Raw genomic sequence first — 25,861 nt, 5'->3', positions numbered from 1 at the left:
ATTGTAGAAATCAAAACCTTTAATCCAATATACAAACAAGGAAGTCTGATACAAAGTCACTTATCTGAGGCATAATGGGATCCCTCATGAGAGTGCCCCACCCCACATCAAAAAGGGTGGGAAAGACTTAGTCCCAAAACCAAGCCCCAGCCTACAAGGATCCTGCCTGCCCACAGCCCGCCCCAACACACATTAATATAATCACGCTCATCCCAAGTAAGAAGGGCAACTAATATCATCACCTGGGCAATAGGCTTCCACATGGGCAGTGCCATCTTTAACAAAGTGAGCATAATATATCAATATTTTATCTGCCCAACACCATTTCTGTTTGAATTGGTTCTATACCTCCAGGAAACTAAGCTTTCATTTTCATATTCATTTACCTTCCTTGTTGTAACTTTGAAGAGTCCCTTTAATCTGTGGGTGGTTATCTCCTCCTCTGCCCCCCCACTCCCAAGCCTTTCTTGCTCTTCCTATGTTATTTCCAACTCTAGTTCTGGTCTACGGCATACCACCCTGAACGCGCCCGATCTCGTCTAGTTCTGTTGGCAAATCTGATCTGGGCGGTTGTGCATGACTCATTCCTACTGCTTTGTCAGGGACAGGACCTTTTACTTCGACGGTAGGCTCCTAATGAGAATATTTTTTTAGGAGAATCGTCTACTTGTCCATTTAGTATATTTTTTTTCCTCTTTGATCTGCAGCCTTGGATAAGTGATCAGCCTGCTTCTGTGGACACCTTGCAAAGGAACTCTCAGAATCCCAAGGTGATTCTACATCTTTGTCTTCTCCTAATCCTAATGCTGACATTTTATCACCACTGTTACTTTTGTGTCCTCCATCAACATCAGTCCAGTTCTTATTTGTTTCATTCTGTGGACTACTTGCTGCTTCTTTGGGATCCAAATCAAGGTCTTCGTCCCAGGAATCATTAGTGCCAGGTTTGCTGGGAAGGCTTTCCAGCCGATTGACTTTGGACTGCTAGGTAATAAAGGTCCTATGTAATAAAGGTTCCACTGTCCGCTCTTTGTTTTCACTTTTAGCAAGTGAAAGTGGTGTGAGGTTATCCTTGTTGCTCGCTTCAACATTTGCCTTGTATGAAGGCAGCTTTGCTACTATAGCTGGATTTTGACCCAGGATAGCATAGTGGAGGGCAGTGTTGCCATGGATGTGCATTACGTTTGGATCAGCTCCGTGCTCTAGCAGTATAGTTGCACGTTCCTCTTCCCGGCATTGTTGGCCTTCATCACAGCTGTACTGCTTTTGTTGTCATAGAGGTCCAACAGGCATTTCCTGTCTGCTAGGAGTGTTACCACTCTTGGATAGCCATTGGCATCAGCCAGATGTAGAGTTGTCCTGTCCCGGGCAGGCTGCTCACTGCAGAGATGAGAGCAGACCCGAATTCACAACACTGTGGGAAGACACTTCTCTCTCTCTCTCTCTCTCTCTCTCTCTCTCTCTCTCTCCCCCCCCCCTCCCTCCTTCCCTCCATATATATATATTTTATTATTCAGTGAGAGAAGGGGAGGCAGAGACAGACTCCCACATGCACCCTGACTGGGATCCACTTAGTAAGCCCACTAGGGGGCGATGCTCCAACCATCTGGGGCATTGCTCCATTGCTCAGCAACTGAGCTCTTATTAGTGCCTAAAGCTGAGGTCGTGGAGACATCCTCAGTGCCTGGGCCACCTTACTCCAATCAAGTCATGGCTGCAGGAGGGGGGGAGAGAGAGAGAGAGATGTGAGAGGGAGAAGGAGAGGAGAAGCAGATGGGCATTTCTCCTGTGTGCCCTGACCGGGAATTGAACCCGGGACATCCATACATGGGGCTGATGCTCTACCACTGAGCCAACTGGCCAGGGCCCCTTTCTATATATATTTTTTATTATTAATTTTAATGGGGTGACATTGATAAATCAGGGTACATATGTTCAGAGAAAACATCTCCAGGTTATTTTGACATTTGATTATGCTGCATTCCCATCACCCAAAGTCAAATTGTCTTCCGTCACCTTCTATCTGGTTTTCTTTGTGCCCCCCCCCCCCCCCCGTTAACCACCACACTCTTGTCCATGTGTCCTGAGTCTCGTTTTTATGTCCCACCTATGTATGGAATCTTATAGTTCTTAGTATTTTCTGATTTACTTATTTCATTCAGTATAATGTTATCAAGGTCCATCCATGTCATTGTAAATGATCTGATGTCATCATTTCTTATGGCTGAGTAGTATTCCATAGTATATATTGATATGTACCAAAGCTTTTTAATCCACTTGTCCACTGATGGACACTTGGGCTGTTTCCAGATTTTCGCTATTGTGAACAATGCTGCCATAAACATCGGGGTGCATTTCTCCTTTTTATGGTGTTCTTGGGGTATATTCCTAAAAGTGGGATAGCTGGGTCAAAAGGCAGTTTGATTTTTAATTTTTTGAGGAATCTCCATACTGTTTTCCACAGTGGCTGTACCAGTCTGCCTTCCCACCAGCAGTGCAGGAGGGTTCCCTTTTCTCCACATCCTTGCCAGCACTTATTCTGTGTTGTTTTGTTGATGAGCGCCATTCTGACTAGTGTGAGGTGATATCTCATTGTGGCTTTAATTTGCATTTCTCTAATGATTAGTGATGTTGAACATTTTTTCATATGCCTATTGGCCATCTGTATGTCCTCTTTGGAGAAGTGTCTATTCATTTCTTTTGCCCATTTTTGGATTGGATTGTTTGTCTTCCTGGTGTTGAGTTTTACAAGTTCTTTATATGATAAATTTTGGTTATTAACTCCTTATCAGATGTATTGTTGAATATGTTCTCCCATTGTGTAGTATGACTTTTTATTCTGTTCTTATTGTCTTTAGCTGTGCAAAAGCTTTTTTAGTTTGATATAGTCCCATTTGTTTATCCTGTCTTTTATTTCACTTGCCCATGGAGATAAATCAGCAAATATATTGCTGCAAGAGATGTCAGAGAGCTTACTGCCTATGTTTTCTTCTAAGATGCTTATGATTTCACGGCTTACATTTAAGTCTTTTATCCATTTTGAGTTTATTTTTGTGAATGGTGTAAGTTGGTGGTCTAGTTTCATTTTTTTGCAGGTAGCTGTCCAATTTTCCCAACACCATTTGTTGAAGAGGCTGTCTTTACTCCACTGTGTGCTCTTACCTCCTTTGTCAAATATCAGTTGTCCATAAAAGGTGTGGGTTTATTTCTGGGTTCTCTGTTCTATTCCATTGATCTATATGCCTGTTCTTATGCCAGTACCAGGCTGTTTTGAGTACAATGGCCTTGTAGACAAGAGACAGAGAGAGAGTCAGATAGAGGGATAGACAGGGACAGACAGATAGGAACAGAGAGAGATGAGAAGCATCAATCATCAGTTTTTCGTTGCAACACCTTAGTTGTTCATTGATTGCTTTCTCATATGTGCCTTGACCGTGGGCCTTCAGCAGACCGAGTAACCCCTTGCTCGAGCCAGCAACCTTGAGTCCAAGCTGGTGAGCTTTTTGCTCAAACCAGATGAACCTGCGCTCAAGCTGGCAACCTTGGGGTCTCGAATCTGGGTCCTCTGCATCCCAGTTCGATGCTCTATCCACTGTGCCACTGCCTGGTCAGGCGGTATTTTCTTACAATATTTTGTATATCTATTGTGTCAGTTGTTATTTCTCCACTCTTATTTCTAATTTTATTTATTTGAGTCCTCTCTCTTTTTTTCTTAGTGAGTCTGGTTAAAGGTTCATCGATCTTGTTTACCTTTTCAAAGAACCACTCCTGGTTTCATTAATCCTCTCTATTGTTTCTTTAGCCTCTATGTCATTTATTTCTGCTCTGATCTTTATTATTTCCTTCCTTCTACTACCTCTGGGATTTACTTGCTGTTCTTTTTCTAGTTCTTTTAGATGTAGGGTCAAGTTGTTTATTTGAGCTTTTTCTAGCTTCTTAAGGTATGCCTGTAGTACTATGAACTTCCCTCAGGACTTCTTTTGCTGTGTCTCATAAATTTTGAGCTGATGTATGGTCATTATCATTCATTTCTAGGAAATTTTTTATTTCTTCTTTAATCTCATTGTTAACCCATTTGTTATTTAATATCATGCTATTTAGTTTCCAAGTGTTTGAGTATTTTTTAATTTTTCTGTGGTTGATTTCTAGTTTCATGCCATTGTGATCAGAGAAAATGCTCGATATGATTTCAATCTTCTTAAATTTATTGAGACCGCTTTTGTGCCCTAACATGTGGTCTATCCTAGAGAATGTACCATGAGCACTTGAAAGGAATGTATTTTCTGCTGCTTTAGGATGAAAGGTTCTGAAGATATCTATTAAATCGAGTTGATCTAGTGTGTCCTTTAAGTCTGCTGTTTCTTTGTTAATTTTCTTTCTTTAGGGTCTATCTAGTGATGTTAGTGGGGTATTGAAATCCCCTACTATTATAGTATTGTTATTGATCTTGCCCTTTATATCCATCAAAGTCTGCTTTATATATTTAGGTGCTCCTATATTAGGTGAGTAGATATTTATAATGGTTATATCTTCCTGTTGGATTGCTCCCTTTATCATTATGTAGTGACCTTCTTTATCTCTTACTATATATAGCCTTTGTTTTAAAGTCCATTTTGTCTGATATAAGTATTGCTACCCTAGCTTTTTTTTCATTTCCATTTGTGTGAAATATTTTTTTTCTATCCTTTTACCTTCAGTCTATGTGCATCTTTTGTTTTAAGGTGTGTTTCTTGTAGACAGCATATGTATGGGTCCTGTTTTCTTATCCACACAGCTACCCTATGTCTTTTTTTTTTTTTTTTTTTTGTATTTTTGTGAAGTTGGAAACGGGGAGGCAGTCAGACAGACTCCCGCAAGCGCCCGACCGGGATCTACCCGGCATGCCCACGAGGTGGTGATGCTCTGCCCATCTGGGGCTTTGCCCTGTTGCAACCAGAGCCATTCTAGCACCTGACGTAGAGGCCATGGAGCCATCCTCAGCGCCCGGGCCAACTTTGCTCCAATGGAGCCTTTGGCTGCGGGAGGGGAAGAGAGAGACAGAGAGGAAGGAGAGGGGGAGGGGTAGAGAAACAGATGGATGCTTCTCCCGCGTGCTCTGGCCGGGAATTCAACCCGGGACTCCTACACGCCAGGCTGACGCTCTACCACTGAGCCAACCTGCCAGGGCTACCCTATGTCTTTTGATAGAATCATTTAATCCATTTAAATTTAAGATAGTTATTGATATGTAGTTGTTTATTGCCATTTTATTTTTTAAAGCGTATTCCTCTTTTATTATATTCTTTTTCCCCTTTGATCTGTTTACAACAGGCCCCTTAGCATTTCTTGCAGCATTGGTTTGGTTGTAGTGAATTCCTTGAGGTTTTTTTTTTTGTTTTTTTTTTTTTGGTCTGGGAAGCTTTTTATTTCTCCTTCAATTTCAAATGATAGCCTTGCTGGATAAAGTAGTCTTGGTTGTAGGCTCTTGTTCTGCATTACTTTGAATATTTGTTGCCATTCCCTTCTGGCCTCAAGTGTTTCTATTGAGAAGTTGGATGTCATCCTTATGGGGGCTCCTTTGTAGGTGATAGTCTTTTTTTCTCTAGCAGCTTTTAATATTTTCTCTTTATCACTTAGCTTTGGTATTTTAATTATGATGTGTCTTGATGTAGATTTCTTTGGGTTTCTCTTTAATGGAGTTCTCTGTGCTTCTTGAACTTGTGAGATGTTTTCCTGCCTTAATGTAGGGAGGATTTCAGCTATGATATGAGTGAACAAAGTCTCTATCCCTTGTTCTTTCTCTTCTTCTTCAGGAACCTCTATGATGCAGATGTTATTTCTCTTTATGTTGTCACAGAGCTCTCTTAGAGTTTTCTCAGACTTTTTGAGTCTCTTTTCTTTTTGCTGCTCTGCTTCCATGCCTTCATTTATCTTGTCCTCTGATTCACTAATTCGATCCTCTGCTTCATCTATCCTGCTTTTAACTCCTTCATTTCTGATATTGTATTTGTCATTTCTGACTGATTCTTTTTTATTATTTCAATGTCCTTTTTTATATATGCTATCTCTTTATTTAGGTGTTTGTAATGACCATCTATTGTTGTTCTAAGATCTTTGAGCATCCTAACAATTGTTATTTTAAACTCTGCATCTGGTAATTGGGTTATATTTGACTCATTCAGGTCCTTTTCTGGGGATTACTCTTGATTCATTTGTGTTGCATTTCTCTGCCTTCCCATTTTGTCTTTGTATAAGAAGGTTTTGGCCACTGGAGTTCACTGGGTGTGGCCTCTGTGTTCTCTAGGTGTGGTCTGTCTGCAGGCCCACTACCCCTCTGCTACTGCTGCCTAGGCATTGTCAGTGCCAGCCCACTGTGGTGGTTTCCGCCTCTCCTCCACGGGAGGGGCTGTGACCACACGCTATAAGCTTCGGTGGCCAAGGCCTTTGCCCCGCCCCTGCGGGTGGGGTTATGTGCCTTAAGGGCCTAAAAGCCTTGTCCCTGAGGGCAGGGGTGAGCACCTTTGCTCAGCTGCAGGTCTCTGCCTAATTCTAGGCTTTCGCTCTGCTGCGTGCCAATGCTCATCTGTGGGACTCTGCCTGATTCCGGGCTTTTGCCCTGCTCCTATAGGAGGAGCTGGCTCAAATGTTGGGCCACAAGCCTCGGTTCTGCAGGCTAGGCGAGGCTGCACGCCTGTGCCCTTGCTCAGCACCCAGTCTCTGCCCCTTCTGCCCTTCCTCCGCACGCTGGATTGCAGGCGGCCCGCAGCTGGGCCTGACCACTTTCGCCTGTCCCCTCTGCCACTGCCAGGCAAGACTGAGCTCATACCTGGGCCTCAGTGGTGGCCAGCTGGCTTCTGCCCTTGCCAACAGAACCGCGCTTCTGCGCCTCCCACAGCTACTCACCCTCCAGCAAGCTCTCAGCCATGTGGGTGGGGGCGCTGCAGCTCAGACCCTAAGGCTCACTACTGTAATCCCGAAAGCTCCCTCCTTCTAAGCAACTCTGCTCTGAGTGCCGCGGGAGAGCTTGTTTGGCTGGTGTCCTGCTTCCCTTTGCTGGTATTGCTGTTTCCAGGAGAAATATTCGCTTCAGATTTGGGGAGTGACTCAGCCTAGGGGTTAGGGTGGCTGTCTCTCAAAGTGTTTCTCCCTGTGCCTTCTAGATTACACTCTCTTCCCGCTGTTCCGGTCCTCTCCTCTCTCCCCGTCCCCTGGAGTCCCGGGTGAGTGGTTGTGAGAGAGGTTTTCTGCACGGTCCCTTTAAGAATAATCCTGGGTCTGAGATCTCTGTCTTTTTCTCACAAACAGTATCCTGACTTGTTTCGCAGCTAAATACTGTCCGTAGGCCTCTTCTAGGCTCTGGGGAGGGGTTGGGAAACTATAGCTCATGAGCCAGATGTGGCTCTTGTGATGGCTGCATCTGGCTCACAGACAAATCTTTAAAAAAAAAATAACATTAAAAATATAAAAACATTCTCATGTATTACAACCCATTCATTTCCTACCGCTCATTTTTATGGTTGCAGGTGGCTGGAGCCAGTCACGGCTGTCCTCTCTAGGACAACACCAAATTTTTATTGGATAATGCGTAAAGTACACGTGAGAGCATATTGTATGGCTCTCACGAAATTACATTTTAAAATATGTGACATTCGTGGCTCTCTCAGCCAAAATGTTTCCCTACCCCTGCTCTGGGGCTGCAGGCTGGGGCTTTGTTCCTGGGATTCAGGACCCTCCCCTCTCCACTAAACTCACTTTCTGCCACGCGAGTCTCTCCGGACTGCCGTTCGCTCCAGGAAGCTGGGCAGCCCTCTCCGTGTTTCTGCTTTTCCTACCAATCTCAGTGTGGCTTCTTCAGTGATCCTTGGTTGAAGAGTCCTCTTAGTTTAGTCCAAAGTTGGTTTTTCCAGATGATGGTTCTTAAAATTAAGTTGTAATCCACTTTGGTTCTGGGAGGTGAAAGTTGTACATTTGCCTACTCCCTCACCATCTTGTCGCCCTCTGGGGCTCTATATTTTTGATCAAGGGAAAAATATAAGCAAAACTGCCCATGTGTTTTCCTTATTAACATTGGACTTCAAGCTACTTCCACTGTCTGAACACAGTCCTCACTGAAGGCCCGGCCACGGGCTGAGGTGACCGAAGGGTGCTTACACAGTATCTGCCTCTGACTGGTTCCCACAGGTGCATTTTTGCCACAACTTTTTTTTTTTTAATCTTAGGCTTACTTTGCGTAGTCTGTTATCATCAGTTAACCACAGTTGAATTTGAAATGAAAGTATGTACTCAATTTAGATCAGTAGATCTTCAAGTTTGACCAATATTCCAAGGTGTCAGGGATCTTTGCATCTAGAAATTGCTTTTAGGAAAGGATTCTAAGACTATACAGGAGTTTGTAGAGGTGTATAGTTTTCTTTGGTGGGACAAAATGTAAAATGTTGGGTTTTAATGAAGGAAAGGAAATGGGACTGGGAAAAAATGCAGTTAAGACAAAATACAGAGAATGTTCACTATATTGGTTAGGTAATATTGTAGCTTCTCTGGGCTTGAAGTAGCTAACAGTAAAACGAAGCTGGTTACATTTTGTTGAATGAATCATTTTTCTACCTTGAGTCTAGGACTTGAATGTTTATTAAGTATATGTAAGTCACTAATGAATTCCTGTGGCAGGTGATAGTTGTGTACGATACAGTTCTCTAAGAATCTCAACAGTCTACAAGGAAATGAAAGGTGCTTTGGGGATCACTTTTAAAAAATGTTTTTGAATGGAGAATTCTCCCACTCTTTGAAAGGAGAATTTGAAACATGGCTCCTCTTAACCAACTCAGAAGAGTTTTACAATTTGCTGAAGAATTATGAGTATAAAAGAACATGACTACATCTCAAAGTGTGATTGTAGTCAGGTTAATCTTCCTAGAACACAGCTTGAATTATAGGATACTCTCCTCTTTGGATAATCAGTGTTTTCCCAGTGCTCATGGAATTAAGTGGTTTGGTTTTTGATCAGGTATTTAAAGCACCCCCGAGTATAGCCCTAAAAAAGCCTTCTCAGCCTTACCTCTGACTGGTTTCCTGGACGTAGCATGCATTCCAGCCTACTTTTCCTTTAACATGCTCCCCTATTAAATTTCTGCCCCAATTTCTGAGGGTCATTTTTCAAGACCTGTCCTAGGAGATGCCTTCTTTCCTGCACCATTTCTGATTCCCAGGACCTGCCATGGGACATGCTGCTTGTGCTTTGTTATGGAACAAATCCCATTCTGTTTCATTATCTTTAGCAGCAGTCTTCAACCTTTTTCATCTCATGGCTAACATAAACTGATTACTAAAATCCTACAGCACAGCAAAAAGTAGGTATAATTTTGACTCACTCACACCAGACAGCTATTGTTGTGTTGACTGTTGTCATTTTTTTATTTGACAGTCTAAGGCAGGGGTCCCCAAACTATGGCCCGCGGGCTGCACGTGGCCCCCTGAGGCCATTTATCCAGTCCTCGTCGCACTTCCAGAAGGGGCACCTCTTTCATTGGTGGTCAGTGAGAGGAGCACAGGATCTGTGCTCCTGGAGTACTGTATGTGGCAGCGCCGCAAAGCGCGGTGTCGCTCACGTACAGTACTACTTACGGTGACGCGGGATGCACGTGTCACGGCTCCGGAAGCGTGTCATATCACTTGTTATGGCTAGCAGTGACAAATATGGAACCAGACATTGACCATCTCATTAGCCAAAGTCAGACCCATAGTTCCCATTGAAATACTGGTCAGTTTGTTGATTTAAATTTACTTGTTCTTTATTTTAAATATTGTATTTGTCCCCATTTTGTTTTTTTACTTTAAAATAAGATACGTGTAGTGTGCATAGGGATTTGTTCATAGTTTTTTTTATAGTCCAGCCCTCCAATGGTCTGAGGGACAGTGAATTGGCCCCCTGTGTAAAAAGTTTGGGGACCCCTGGTCTAAGGGAAAAGAGGTCAGTGCCCCTGACTAAATAGTCAGGTATGGCATGTCTTAAAAATTCTTGTGGTAGCCTGACCTGTGGTGGTGCAGTGGATAAAGCGTTGACCTGGAATGCTGAGGTCGCCGGTTCAAAACCCTGGGCTTGCCCGGTCAAGGCACATATGGGAGTTGAAGCTTCCTGCTCCTCCCCCCCTTCTCTCTCTCTCTCTCTCTCTCTCTCTATCTATCTATCTATCTCTCTCTCTCCTCTAAAATGAATAAATAAAAAATAATTATTAAAAAAAAAAATTCTTGTGGCACACTGATTGAAAATCACTTATCTGCAGTAATTAGTGCTATTTTATTCACCCTACTAGATTGTAAGCATGGACCATCTGTTACTCATTTTTGTATTTTTTGAAACATCTAGAGTAGTGTAGTATCTTGTACATAGTGGTTATATATTTATTAAATTTTATTTCTGTTCCTTGACTTTAAAGGTGGCTTCATACTTGGAATGGAATATTTCGCCCAAACTTACTGCCAAACGACTAGAGGCCAACAAGTAGAAATTCTGAGTTACTTCCACACTGAGAAGCTGTAGTGTTGAAGGAGAGCTATCTTTGTGGTGTTACTTTTCGGACTTGATAGTACTTAAGGAAGATTGCCATGCTGCTTGACACCAATTCCTTGTTAATTTTTCTGTTTATTTGGCAAGGTGAATTTCAAAATGACTCAGAGTTTTGAGTGGCAAGTAATTTTAGTGTCCATGAAAACTTGAATACCTTTAACATAGTGGCACTGACTTAGGTTATTTCATGAATAATAACATTTATGTCCATATAAACATGCACCATATGAGAAAAAAGAGAGCATCTTACTCTTGACCTGTTCCTGCTTAGCATTCAGAAGACCTGTCAGTCAAGTTGGAAAGGAACCAGTTACCTTGGGGAGCTGACTGTTTCTTTAGAGAAGGGAGGTGAGGATAGAGATGATTAAGTTAAATATAGGGCTGGTTAACCATACATTGGGTAATACCTTGCATGGCATAATCTACTAGGATAAGCTATCAGCTTTTTTTTTTTTATTTTTTATTTTTTTTATTTTTCTGAAGCTGGAAATGGGGAGAGACAGTCAGACAGACTCCCGCATGCGCCTGACCGGGAACCACCCGGCACGCCCACCAGGGGCGATGCTCTGCCCACTAGGGGGCAATGCTCTTCCCATCCGGGGCATCGCTCTGCTGTGTCCAGAGCCACTCTAGCGCCTGGGGCAGAGGCCAAGGAGCCATCCCCAGCGCCCGGGCCATCTTTGCTCCAATGGAGCCTTGGCTGCCGGAGGGGAAGAGAGAGACAGAGAGGAAGGAGGGGGGGTGGAGAAGCAAATGGGCGCTTCTCCTATGTGCCCTGGCCGGGAATCGAACCCGGGTCCCCCGCACGCCAGGCCGACGCTCTACCGCTGAGCCAACCGGCCAGGGCCTCAGCTATTTTTACTTATTCTATTCTTTCTAACCGAAATAAACTATAAAAAAATCATTTTCACATAGTTTTGTAATATGGTTTTCTGTTTATATTTAAAAACAGATATCAAGATGCACAATATTTCACACACCATTCTCATTTAGAGCAAATTTATTCAAAGCACTGGGAAAAAGAGGTAGTATCAGGATAGGCTGTACAGGGCGTGGCCTTCCATCTCTGCCGGGATAGACCAACCAGATCCTGTGCGTTGTTAAGAATTGGAACCACGTCGGTAACCTCTTAGATTTGTATGATCGATGCAATAATTTTCACTAAAGTCATCTGGGATGTCAGGAAATAATGAGACTATCCTAAACTGGATTATTTTTATGTGATTGCACATGGCAGGAACTACTGGCTGACGGATGGTATAACCTGTGTCAGATGCCATGGGAACTTAAAGGCCCATTGACAAGGGACAATGTGCCCTTGTTTGTGCTGTGAGTAAAGAGAACGTCACCCATTTGGATTAGCTCAGCATTTAAAAATGTTTTCATCTATTATTGGGAAATAATATTACTCCTGAGCTTTGTTTAGAGAGATTACATGTGATGCTGACTCTGTAGGTGGTAAGTGTGAAGTAATGTGTATTCTTTAACAACAGTTTGCTAAAAGGAAGTTTTTTCCCCCTTCCTCTCTAAAAGAGATTCTTGAAGGTTGAAGTTGAAAATGTCAGTAAATTACATATTAGTAGAATGTAGGCTTTTCTGTGATTGAAGGCAATCATTCTAGGTTGCATACAGATATAATAGATATGCTTTCTCCCCTTCTCTCTTTAAAGGTGGCTTTCTAGAAGATGACCATAGAGGACCTTCCGGATTTTCCATTAGAAGGAACTTCTTTGATTGGAAGATACCCGTTTTTATTTTCAGGTTCTGACACGCCAGTGATTTTTTCCATTTCTGCAGCACCAATGCCTTCAGACTGTGGTATGTTAAGTCCCTGTCCTCATTTTCTATGAACTGGTAACTTGACTTGTATTATGCCTTTTCTACACTCACAATTTTTCCTAAAACAGTTTGCTGTGGTTTTCATAAAACTGCTAGGGTTTTCTTTTTTCAAAACTACAATTGCTTTTTCTGTCTCTTAAACTAAACGTTTTATTTCTGCTATCAGCATTTTTATTATGTAAAAATGTTCATTTTAAGCACCATAATAGATTTAGATGATCTTATTTTTAGAATGCAGTGATGCTTAGACATCCAGCATTCTTCTGCTATTGATGTATTTATTTTGGTTACATGTACTGACTTGTTTAAGAAAGTCATATACTAAAAAAATGACATGAAGGCACTGTCAACTAGTCATTTCCAGGGGCCCTGCTGTCTCCAAAATGCTAGGATTCTAATTAACACACTAAATAATCACTCTTAAAATGACCCAAACCTAGGGGACAACGTAATGACAAATTTCAGTACACATGCAAGCCTAATTTAGACCCTGTCTCAGTCATCTGCTGTTGTAATTATCAATGTGTACACAAATAAAATATAGTAAAACTTAAAAAAAAAAAAAAGCAGAGAGGGTGAGATTTTTACCTGAGTTTGGTTCCTATTTAAATTGGTTCATTTAAGTCTCAGTAAAATATAAATTAAGAAGTAATCTAATTTTTTATCTATTTAAACTTATTTTTCTGAGACTGTATATAATCAGTTGATAAAGGAATAAAAGAAAACCAGGAGATAAACTTGATAGATGTGTTACATTTCCGAATTAGAGTTTTTCAAGTAAAATACTGAGTGACCATTTCAAATCATCGTTGGACAGAGAGTTAATGCAAATTTTAATTAATATAAAATTATTGGATTGGGAATTTGTCTTTTTAGCCATATCTATTCTAATAACTTCATTTTCAAATAAGCTATTTTCATATGTTCAGATTCTACATAGGCTTACCTTGAAATCATTAAAAGTATTACATAAAACCTGTGTTTAGAACCTGGGAGTTATTTGCAGCTTTTACACAAATTGACTGGATTTATTGCCAGTTATAACAAAATCAGTTATACGGGAAACACTTTGAACTAAAGCTCTTTTTACCTTGCCCTAAGCAGAGTACTTCATCTATCTTCAGTCATAATTGTCTTATTTCCTTTCATAGACAATAAGTCTTTGTGATGGAGTAGGAATCATGTTGTTTTTGTTTATCTCATTGGAGCTAATATAGTCATTTATTGATATTAGTTACTTAGTCTGTGTATGTTGAATAAATATATTGAATGAAAGATGATAATGGATATTGACCCCTTTGTATAATGGAAATTAAGCATTGACTGTATGCTTAGAATTATAGATTTTTAGTGTCTGGATGGACCTGCAGTTCAACTTTCCCTACTTAATTTTCAGTACTATAGAAGTTCTATTTTCAGGCTCTTCGACAGATAATCATTTAGTCACTTAGATATTGTCAACAGTGGGAAACTAATGAAATAGTTCATTTCATTAGTAAAAGTTTTAGTTGTGATGAAATGGTTTTTTTAATATGGACTCAAAGTATATCTTTTTGAAACTTTGGCCATTTGGTGTTAGTTTGATATATGGAGCACACACTTCTTTACAATAGCTTTTAAATATTTGAAGATAATTTGAATATTTTTAGTCTGTACACCTTTCTGGTTCCTTCAGGAGTTTCTCGTTGTCAGAATTTCTAGACCCTTTTCATTCTAGTTGTTTTCCTTTTAGTATGCTGTAGTCAGGGCCCCCTTAAAAAGTGACATCCAGAATTATAGTTATTGAGGGTCTGTTATGTGCTAGGTCAGTGGTTGGCAAACTCATTAGTCAGCAGAGCCAAATATCAACAGTACAACGATTGAAATTTCTTTTGAGAGCCAAATTTTTTAAACTTAAACTATATAGGTAGGTACATTGTTATTAACTTAATTAGGGTACTCCTAAACTGACCTTTGCTAAAAACGTCCTCAATCTGATTGAGCTGCATGTGGCTCGCGAGCCGCGGTTTGCCGACCACTATTAGGTGCTGTCTTAGATGCTGAGGATAGCACAGTGACCAAGACAGATGTTCTAGTAGGGAAACAGACAATAGACAGACAAATGAATAAACACAATATAACTATTATAAATTATAATGAGTTCTGTGGAGAAAAGAAGCAGGGTGTGTGACAGAGGATAATGGGGCCGAGTGGCTATCTTAGATTAGGTGTTCATCCGAAGAGTCAGAGGAAGATGGTTTTGAGAAGAGCCCGGAGAGAAGTGTTCCAGGGGTTCCAGGCAGAAGACCAGGAAATCACAGGCTCAGAGTTGGGGAAAGGATTCTGGTAGATCCTAAGAATTAATGGAAGGCCACTGTGGCTGAGAAGCAAAGTGACACCGGGGCAGACTAGTAGGAGATGAAGCTGGAAAGGAAGGCATGAGCCAGAAAATGCAGGGTCATTTAGGCATTGGTAAGGAATTGTGTTTTATCCTAAGTGTTATGGGAGCTATTGAATGTGAGACTAAGATTAAAATGAAGAAACAAGGAAAACCAAACCGGAGCTTAGACGTGCAGCTCGGTGCTCACTCTCAAGGTGGTTGTACTGCAAGACTAGATGTTCTTTCTCACCCTTATGCAAAGATTTTTGGAACCTTTTTTGCTTTGAATGCCTTCAGAGCCAGTTTACACAGAACACATTTATGCTACTAAACCTCACAATACATTGTTATTATTCTTGCTTAAATAGTGAGTCATCTCTTAAATAGATTTAACTAATACTAATAAAAAAATCGTATTTGTGCATGTACTTACCGTGTCCTGTGCTTTCATTCCTTTGTGCAGATCCAGATTGCCATTTGGAACCTTTTTCCTTCTGCCCGGAGGGCTTCCTTTACAGTTTCTTGTAGCGCAGGTCTGCTGGTGAGGAGTCCTTTTAGCTTTTATATGTCTGACATCTTTATGTCACATTCTCTTTTAAAAAATATATTTGCTGAATATAGAATTCAAGTTTGATAGACTTTCCTTTCAGTACTTGAAGATGTTGCTCCACTGTTCTCACTTGCATTGTTTTGGACAAGAAACTTGCTGTCTTTTTTGTTTCTCTTGCCTGCTTTTAAGATTTTCTCTTTTAGTTTTGAGTAATTTTACTATGATTGCCTTGGTGTAATTAAAAATATTATTTATTCTAGAGAAAGAATAAAGGGGGGGAGAGGGACAGATTTGATCTGTTGTTCCACTTATGTGTGCATTCATTGGTTGATTCTCACATGTGCCCTGGCCACGGTTTGAGCCCACAACCTTGGCGTATAGGGACAATGCTTTAACCAACTGAGCTACCTACCCATCCAGGTCCCATCACTAGGGCTAATATAGGTATTTATTGATTACCTCTGCCTGAGGCCTGTTAAATATCTTAGATCTCTGGGTTTCATGTTTCATCAAGTTTGGGTAATCATTATTTCTTCACATATTTTTTCTGCCCTCCCCCCCTTTCAGAGGGTCCAGTTACATGAATATTAGACCACTCATGTTGTCCCACAGCTTACTAGTACTTTGTTCATATTTTAAAAGTTGTTTTCCTCTGTTTCATTTTGGATAGTTTCTGTTGCTATGTCTTCAAGTTCATTAATCTTTTATTCTACAGTGTCTAATCAGCTAATGAGCTCATCCAGTGTAGTTTTCATCTCAGATGTAGTTTTTCATCTCTAAAGTTTAATTTGGGTTTTTATATTGTCCGTGTCTTTATTTAACATTTTGAACATTGAGAATACAGTATCATTGTGGTTTTAATGTTCTTTTCTCTTAATTATAATATTTGTGTCAACTCTTGGTCTGTTTTAACTTATTATTTCCCTGATTATGGGTCAGGTATTTCCCTTGTATGCCTGGTAATCTTTGATTGAATGCTAGACATTTTGAATTTTGCCTTTTGGGGCACTGGATATTTTTGTATTCCTATAAACATTCTTGAGCTTCTGGGATGCTGTTAAGTTACTCGGAAATAGTTTCATCCTTTTAGGTTTTGCTTATGATTTGTTAGGTGTTTCTGGAGTGGGGCTAATTATAATAGTTTTCACTAGTTAGTGCTCTACTGACTGCCATGTGAACTTTTTTCCGTTTATTTTTTTGGTGGGTTTAGGCCTTTAAGAGTACTGGGCATTAATCCCTCTAATCCTTTTTGAGTGTTCTTTCCCTTACTTCAGGTGTTTCCTCACAAGCTTATGTTAAATACTCGAGGGAGGCCCTCCACACGTCTCTAAGGTTCTCTTGCTGGGCATCTCTCTCCTCTCTAACCCTCTGCCCTGTGCATTCCAGCTGCCTGATTTACTTGGGCTTTCAGCTTTGTCTCCTCAACTCAGAAGTCTGCTGGGATGTTTTTCTTTTTCTTATTAAGAGAGGCAGGGAGGCAGAGAGACAGACTCCTGCATGTACTGTGACTGGGATCACCTGGCAAGCCCCCTACCAGGTGATGCTTGGCCTGTCTGAGACACTACTCTGCTGCTTGGAAACCAAGCTATTTTAGTGCCTAAGGTGAGGCCATGGAGCCATTCTCAGTGCCCAGGGCCAGCTTTGCTTGAATCATTCGAGCCATGGGGGGAAGAGAATGATAGAAAAGAGACTGAGGAGGCGGGCTGGAGAAGCAGATAGTTGCTTCTCCTGTGTGCCCTGATTGGGAATCAAACCCAGGACTTCCACACACCAGGCTGACGCCTCTGCCACTGAGCCATCTGGCCAGGGCCAATACTGGGCTTTTTCTTGGTTTCCCTTTCTCTTCACTATGGCTGGAAACTCTCAAGGCAGAAGCCTGGGGCAATTGTAATACCTTATTTGTATCCTGTCTCTTAGGGGTCACTATACTTCACTGCCTGATGTCCAGTGTCTTCGAATCTGTGTTTCACCTATTTCCTTCTTTTTTTTTCCGATGGAAAGGCAGATCTAATTGCCATTACTCTATTTTGACTTGAAACAGGAGTTTCTCCCCATTCACCCTACCCTTACTTTCTTCTGATTAAAACTTTTTTTCTTGCTGTACGGAAGATTAAAATTTGGACATAGTTATGTTTGTTCATATGCAGTATAATGTAGAGCTTATGATTATAGGTCAGCCTGGCTTTAATTCTGGCTCAGCCACTTACCAGTTGTGTAATCGTGGGCATATTATTTTCTCTATTACCTTGTTTCTTTTATGATCACATGAGAATAACAATACCTACCTCATATGGTTGTTATGAGGATGAAATAAAGTAATACATATAAAATGTACAGGATGGGGCAAAAGTAGGTTTACAGTTGTTTGTATGGAAAATAACACAGTAATTAATAAATAATAACACAAGAATAAAGGCTGTATTTTTCTTACAACGGTAAACTTACTTTTGCCTCACCCTGTGTATAATAGTCCTAGGCCCCATTAAGCACTTGATAAGTATAACTTATTATTATTTATTATTATTATTTAAATGATTCTGCTATTGACATTACCTCAGTATATAATTATGAAGCACTGTTACATGTGTCAGTATTTGTTGGGCTAGTCATTATTCTTCTTGGTTCACATATTTTTGCTTCTTTCTCTTACATTTATTTTCTAGATCTTTGCTATTCCCAGTGTGGCTCTTAGTCTAGTAGCATTGGCGTCACTGGGAGCTTGTTAGAAATGCAATCCCAGGCCCCACCTGAGACTCACTGGATTAGAATCTACATTGTAGCAAGGTCCCTAGGTGATTCCTATCTACATTCATGTGTGAGAAGCTCTGGCACAGATGAGCAGTAGAGTAATTCTGACTGTTTCTTCCTACAAATAAATCCTGGTGAGAGTTTGATTAGATTTGAAATTATTTTAAATAACATTCTTAGGGAAATTGATAGCTTTCAATATTTTGTCTTCCAGTGCAGGAACATGGTGTGTCTCTCTCCATTTAAATCACCCTCCCCCTTTAGTTTTTTTTTTTTCAATAAATTCTCAAAAATTTACTGGCATGTTTGTTACTTTTATTGTTATTGTGTATTGAATATTCTCATTGTATTTCATTTTTTTAAAAATAGGAAATTATTCACAAATGTGAAAAAGAGTGATCACAAAAATGTATATTACACATGACCACCATCAGAATGAACAACTATTAGCATTTTGCCTATCTTTCCTTTAGCTCTTGTTTTTTAATTAAGTGAAATAAAACTTTAAAGATCAAGGTGAAATTTTCTCCATTTTCCTTTCTGATCCTACTCCCCTTGCTCCCCAGAGGTAACTACTATCTCATATTTAGTATGACTATTCCAAACCATATTATTATACTTTTATATGTGAGTATCTATCTGTAAACAATATGCAGTCTTGTTTTGTGTACTTATAATTTTATGTAAATGATAGATATTGTATATCATTCTGCAACTTAATTTATTGGTCAGTGTTTTTTGAGACCTTTCTTTATGAATTCATGATTTAGCTATCTCATTCATTTGTTTTGTTGTGGACTTACTCTTCATGCCATGTTTATGTTTTGAGAGGTGAAACTTTTGATAAAAGCTGACACATTTTCTCTGCCTTAGAAGTAATTTTTGGTGAGCTCAGGGTTTGAGGTCAGGGTCTGCACACTGCTGTTTTTGTCTCATTTATAATAAAAGGTGGTATGGTAAATTGACTTTTTGGCCATTTTGACTTTGCTTTTGAGAATTGCTTTTTCTAGCATCCAGAATATTTGTGTCATTTAAACTCCAGTCATACTGTTTATTATTTTTAACATATCAATATTTATGTGCAATTTTTAGTAAATTTAATTTACACCATTTTTATTTCAGAGTTTTCTTTCTTTGATCCTAATGATACAGCCTGTCAGGAAATCCTCTTTGATCCCAAAACTTCTGTATCGGAATTATTTGCCATTTTAAGACAGTGGGTGCCTCAGGTCCAGCAAAACATCGACATTATTGGAAATGAGGTAAGGCATTTTTACCTTTTAAGTTTGGCATTGTTAGGATTGTTAAACCACATAGATCCCTCCCGCCCCCATCTAACTGGAAAGATGGCGGTCAAGGGAAAACCTTTTAAAGAGTCTGACGTTTGTTCTTTGACTCCAGGTGTCTCATGGAGCCGTGAGTGAATGCGATCCATCCTTCCCATCAGTCCCTCATGCCCCGCCCTTGCTCACACCTGGACTGCTGACACTATAGACTCCCTGTGGGAGCAGGCATTTTTCATATTTTCTTTCTTGTACAGATTAATTTTGTAAACTTTAAAAAATTCTTTCATAAGAGTACTTGATTACCATCATGCTTTATCTATACTTTTGGGTGGTTTGTTTAAAGATCTAGGCTTTTGTAGAATTAAAAAAAATATGTTTTGAAAGTGGGACAAAAGAATAACTGGGCTCCTTGACCAGCATAGTGTAGCAGGAGAGAGCTTATCCTTTTCTCAAATACCATGATGCTCTTTGAGAAGTGAAGGAACATATTTGGAGTGCTAGATGAACTTGAAATACTCTCTAACAATTTCCTTAAGTCTGTTAAAAAGTTCAGTGTTCATTACTGTTGGGTGCAGATTTAAAATTTATCCTTAAGAGAAGCCAGTTCTATCTGCATATTTTGTCGAGAACAAATTCAGATAAGATGGACTAAGTTGGTGGCCCAGCGCTGGTTTGAAATCAATTGACTTCAGTAGTCATATTGGGTAGCGATCCAGCCACAACTAGTCTACTACGGGGTCCTCAAACGGGAAAAGGTATGGAATTAAATAAATGATAGACAGAGAATTAAAGATATATACATAAAGATGGGTTCGGGAGGACCGCACGGTGAACAGTCACTACTGTTCCTAAGCCGATGCAATGGCGGCCCCCAAAGGAGCATCCGTCTTTATTCAGGGAAAAAACGTGGTCCATTAGCAATTCAGTTGTTTCCAAGACAACTCAAGGACAACCCCCACCATACCACTTAGATCTAACTTTACACCAATAAGAAACTAGCTTCGCCTGACCTGTGGTGGCGCAGTGGATAAAGTATCGACCTGGAAATGCTGAGGTCGCCGGTTCGAAACCCTGGGCTTGCCTGGTCAAGGCACATATGGGAGTTGATGCTTCCAGCTCCTCCCCCCTTCTCTCTCTTTGTCTCTCTCTCCTCTCTCTCCCTCTCTGTCTCTCTCTCTCCCTCTCTCTCTCCTCTCTAAAAATGAATAAATTTGAAAAAAAAAAAAAAAAAAGAAACTAGCTTCCAGCCTCCTCTGGAGAATATGGTTGGGACAAGCAGTAATCAGGTTAACTCTTTGTTAACTGGGCAGGTGAGATGGGTGGTTAGGCCCAGCACCTCTGTCCCTTAGATATAAAAACACCTTGTTTATATTTCAGTCCCCAACAATGTTGCAATCTTCCTTGGTTTCCTCAGATTCTTAAGAGAGGTTGCAATGTGAATGACAGAGACGGATTGACAGATATGACTCTTCTCCATTATACTTGCAAATCTGGAGCTCATGGTATTGGTAAGTATGTGGTGAATCTAGCCATTGCTTAGCACGTCTGTATTGGTGCTTGTTTAAGCTGTGTCAGTGCCACCCACTGTCTCTGGCAGGGCATCTAGCTCTGATGATGATCATCCCTAAACAGGTGAGGATGCAGTTAGGTCCTTCCAGAGACCTTGTTACCTTTCATTCCTTTTCTTACGGTGGTCTTAATAGCCTCCTTGCTCCCCCCAACCTTTCTGGCTCCAAGCTCAGGTTTCCAGGCAACCTAATTCCTACAGACCCCAGTCTTCAGGTCTGTCTTTCTGTTTCCACATAATAGGATATGCTCATATTTTCAAAATTGCTATGCTTCTTTGCTTTACCATTGTGTAAACCTGACTTATTTAACTGTTATGACTGTCTCTCTGTGTTTCAATAATCTGATATAATATTTCTTAAAATATTGATGATAAAGGGTTTTTTTGCAATATATTATTGACTAAAACTTTTGTAAAATAAAGTAAAAATAAAATTATAATAGAAAAATAAAGACATATAATGTACAAGCCAAAATATTTTCAAAAGGCATAAAGTGACATTTTAATTAAGATATCCATAAGAAATGTTTACATAAGAAAAAGAAAGAGGTTATGAAAAGTACAAACAAATTGTAGTTTGGTACCAGCAGTGGTCCACAGAGCACACTCTAAGTAGCACTGGTCCAGTACGTAGTTTTTAAGGGCTTTATAGTATTCTATCCTATGGATGTGTCATAATTTATCTGAGTTCTTATTATTGTACTTGTAGGTTGTTTCAGATTTTATTTATAATGAAAAGTGCTGTGATGAACATCTTTACAGCCACATGTTTATCCATACCCCTGAGTATGCTTATTTTCTTAGAATAAATTCCTTGTAAGTGAAATTTTTGAGGAATTAGTGTATATTCAGTGTATACTAGTTTGCTTTGGTTTTTTTAAAATGAGGTAGTGGATAGCCAGCCATTGGAATTTAAATTTGTACTGAAGAAAAATAATGTAGAAACCCTTCCTTAGGTGATGTTGATACAGCAGTAAAATTTGCAACTCAACTTATTGATCTGGGAGCAGATGTTAGTTTGCGGAGTCGCTGGACAAATATGAATGCTTTGCACTATGCTGCTTATTTTGATGTTCCTGAGCTTGTCAGGGTGATTTTGAAGACATCTAAACCAAAAGGCAAGTACTATAAGATACCATAAGATGTAACTAATTGAACATTTTATTATGGCATAAAAATGATAATTGAAAGTGATTTTTCCTTCTATTTCATCTTGTCCCATATGACCTCCCATCTCATTTTTTTTTCAAAAATAGTTTAAACTTTCTGTTTTGAAGTTTAATTACTCTTCTTTCACAAAAACTCTCAGTATAAAGAGATACAAAATAAAAAGTGTTCTCTGGGTTTTTATATCTCTGCAGATTTTCCAGTATAACATGAATTTTATAAAGTGTAATTGAATCTTTGTGCTTTATAATTCTTCTGTCTTATCTGAGTAGGCCGAGATAGAGCAATAAAGCCTTCTGGGATAAGGATTGAAATTATAAAGAGTATTTATTTTAGGTGGTATTCAGTTCTAAAATTCTGTGATTCTATGAAAGGCTACATTGTCAGTTTTTTCTCTTGTCTTCCTAGCTTGATGTTGATATCCTAAACCTGACCATCAGAATTGTCTACATTACAGTTCTAGTGTTTTGACTTTCTCTGTGGTCCTCTCAGGGGGTCAGTTTTCTTTTGAGAAAAATACAAGAGCAAGAGCCATAGCATTAACTTTTAGTTAAAGGCGGAAGACTTGTTTTATAGATTCAGTGGATAAGCTTTTTCAGTATGTGTCGAACTTCAGCTTTGTATAGATATCCATTTTCTCTTTAACATTTACCTTTTCACTTTTTGAATAATATTAGGAGGAAAGACTCCTCCTAATAAGCATAATGTCTTTAATAACTTAGGAGAGTTTGTCTTGAGCATATCTGGGTGGTTTTAGTTGTAGGTGAGGCATGTGGGGTTGTGTGATTAGATCATAAGGTAGGATTAGCAGAGCCAAAGGTATTAAATTCTTGTTATAGAAAACATTCTAAATGGGATTTCCAGATTTGGAGAACTTCCTTTGTCTATGGATAGCATCATGATGACTTATTGAAAGTTATTAAAATATCCTTAGAATTGCAGGATTGTTTTTCTCATAATGAAGTCCAAATTCATTTGTTGAATAAAGTATTATGAATGAGTACAGTATGTAGTCATTTATATTTTTATTTAGTCTTTAACTTCTTCCTGGTGTGAAAATTCTGCATTGTTTTTTACCTACCATTTTTTTATGTAAAGGGTTTGATAGTAGATATTTTAGGCTATTTTTGGTCTCTGTTGCAACTACAAGATTCTGCAGCTGTGGCATGAACATAGCCATAGAGAATATGTAAATAAATGTGTGTGACTGTGTTCCAATAAAACTTTATTTACAAAAATAGATGGTGAGTTTGATATGGCTCATGGGCCATTGTTTTCTGGCCCTGACATAACCTGACCACTGCCTTGTAGTCATCATGGTAAATATATGAGAGGTTTAATGAGGATTGTATTAAGATAATCATTGCTACAAACATAAATTATTACCATTAATTGCTTTCAATATGGTTTAGTTTGTGATAGTTGGAAAACCGATGATAATATTAATTCATTGTATAATGAAGTTGTCTAATACTAAGAAAAAAACTGGTTAACCAAATTGTAATATGAAAATTTTGTTCCATTGTGAAATGTTGCTTCTACAGGGTTGATTTAAGATTCAAAAATTGGCTAATATAGCTCCTCTCTCCAGCCATACCGCCAAAAACCTCCAGCCTGTCTCCTTTTGCATTATAATAGCTGAATTTAAAATTTTAGTTAATATACTTATAATGTTTGATTTCAGATGTGGATGCCACTTGCAGTGACTTTAATTTTGGAACCGCACTGCACATCGCCGCCTATAACCTGTGCGCAGGAACAGTGAAATGCTTATTGGAGCTTGGAGCAAATCCTGCATTTAGGGTAAGAGGTTAAATTAAAAGCATTAAAACATCTAACTTTATCTCCCAGTGAAAAGTTGAATCTAGATGTTGTTACTGAACTCTTATGTAAGCAAATAATTTATATTTTGTGTCCCATATAAAAAGTAATGAAGGGCCCTGGCCTGATAGCTTGGTTGGTTAAAGCATCGTCTCAAAGTGCAGAGGTTGCCTGTTCGATCCCTGGTCAGGACACATACAGGAGCAGATTGATGTTCCGGTCTCTCTCTCTCCCCCCCCCCCCCTTTCAAGTCAATTAAAAAAAAAAAGTAATGATGATAAACTTTGTCTCAAATGAATTGAAGGCAAAGCAGTGAATTTCAGTGATAAGCTCTACAAAACTTTCATTCAACAAAGTAAAATGCTCCTTAAAATACCATCATCTTTGAGTTGAAGGGTCTTTCATTTAGGCTTTTGATATATTTATAAAAGTTAATTCTCAAATACAAATGCAAATGTTAAAGTTATAGTTCTGTATTAAATTATATTTTAATTTCTTTTGGTAAGAAATTTTTATTCCAGACAATTTAAAAAATGCACATTTAAGAATGGAGTGAACCTTAAAAATCAAATTAAAGGAGAAAATGTGTTTTCCATGGTAACATTACTGATTTACAAAGTTACCTCACTGGATTGAATTTGATAATCTTTAAATCCTTTGGTGTTTTACTGTCTTCACAAAAGTGGCTCTCAGTGTTCTTTTCTCTTACATTAATGACAGTGCCCTGCTCTGGCAGGGAATCCTGCGTGGGTCTGTGTCTGCGCTTGATGGGGCGGGTGGTGAGGGAATCTTTGCAAAAGTTTCTCTCTTCCTCCCTGGTTTCCTTTCTTTCCCCTCATCCAGTCTTTTTATTGCCACCGTTCTTTCTGTTTAATCCCATCAATTAGTTATTTCTTCCTTCCCTCCCTCACTGCCTCCTTCACTCCTTTCTTCCCTCCCTTTCTCCTTCCCTTCTTTCTTCCCTATTGTTTATTGGACACTGGGAGAAAACAATAGTAAATAAGGTAAAAGTCTTTGTCTTTAAAAAAGAACATAGTCGAGAAGGGAGGATGGACAAGTAAGCAGTCAGTTTTGCTGTAATGTGTTAAGTTTAGTGTTAGCAGGTCAGGCGGCGTGTGCACCCACGTAGGAGGGGGTCTATCCACGGCTTCTTGGTGGAGGCGACATTGAGTGGTCAAATTCAGTTAAGAATTAACCATATATGTACAGGAGGGAGGTGAGACAAGCATTTCAGGCAGAAACAGTAGCCTGTACACAGGCTAGGAGGTGACAATTCAGTTTGGCTGGATATGAGGGGACTAGCGTTTGTTTTCGCTAGTATGGCTGTCAACAAAACCCCATTAATAGAGTATTTTGAATTTAGTAAGATGCAGTGAGGTATGTCATTGAGGTAAATTACGAATTCAGACCAGAATAATAACAGAGTACTATATATATATTTTTTTCTGTATTTTTTTGAAGTTAGAAGCGGGGAGGCAGTCAGACAGACACCTGCATGCACCTGACTGAGATCAGCCCGGCATGTCGACCAGGGGGTGATGCTCTGCCCATCTGGGGCTTTGCTCTGTTGCAGCCGGAGCCATTCTAGCACCTGAGGTGAAGGCTATGGAACTATTCTCAGTGCCCGGGCCAACTTTGCTCCCATGGAGCTATGGCTGTAGGAGGGGAAGAGAGAAACAGAGAGGAAGGAGAGGGGGAAGGGTGGAGAAACAGATGGGCGCATCTCCTGTGTGCCCTGACTGGGAATCGAACCCCGGACTTCCACACGCCGGGCCGATGCTGTACTGCTGAGCCAACCAGCCAGGGCTAGATTACTATATTTTAAAGATTAGTACTTAAGAAAAAAAATCAGTCCACATATGGGTCAGCAGTAGCTGTTGAATCATGCTCTGATCACCACTATTTTAGAGAAAAAGGGAATTCTGTAATTAATCATGAAAACACCTTCTTATGTTAGAATTACATAATCATTATTTTTTTT

General features: G+C 39.7%; 1 protein-coding gene across 6 annotated transcripts in view; it reads left to right on the top strand.

Annotated features, from left to right (window-relative positions):
• Positions 1–25,861, top strand: part of CLIP4 (CAP-Gly domain containing linker protein family member 4) — a 70,557-nt gene that overhangs the window by 4,732 nt on the left and 39,964 nt on the right. For 5 of the 6 annotated variants that reach the window (XR_010750447.1, XM_066378604.1, XM_066378601.1 and 2 more), the window contains exons 2-6: positions 12,214–12,361; positions 19,162–19,301; positions 20,740–20,833; positions 21,849–22,010; positions 23,744–23,862. Coding sequence is in view for 5 of the 6 variants with exons in the window: in XM_066378604.1 (XP_066234701.1) it covers positions 12,229–12,361; positions 19,162–19,301; positions 20,740–20,833; positions 21,849–22,010; positions 23,744–23,862 (648 nt within the window). In the remaining variant the exon portion in view is untranslated. The remainder of the gene's footprint in view (positions 1–12,213; positions 12,362–19,161; positions 19,302–20,739; positions 20,834–21,848; positions 22,011–23,743; positions 23,863–25,861) is intronic. The other variant, XM_066378605.1, reaches the window with a different exon arrangement.

The sequence above is a fragment of the Saccopteryx leptura genome, chromosome 3, assembly GCF_036850995.1.
Source record: "Saccopteryx leptura isolate mSacLep1 chromosome 3, mSacLep1_pri_phased_curated, whole genome shotgun sequence".
Classification (NCBI taxonomy): Eukaryota; Metazoa; Chordata; class Mammalia; order Chiroptera; family Emballonuridae; genus Saccopteryx; species Saccopteryx leptura.
Note: the sequence above shows the minus strand (reverse complement) of the source record. Positions and strands in the feature narration are given on the sequence as shown.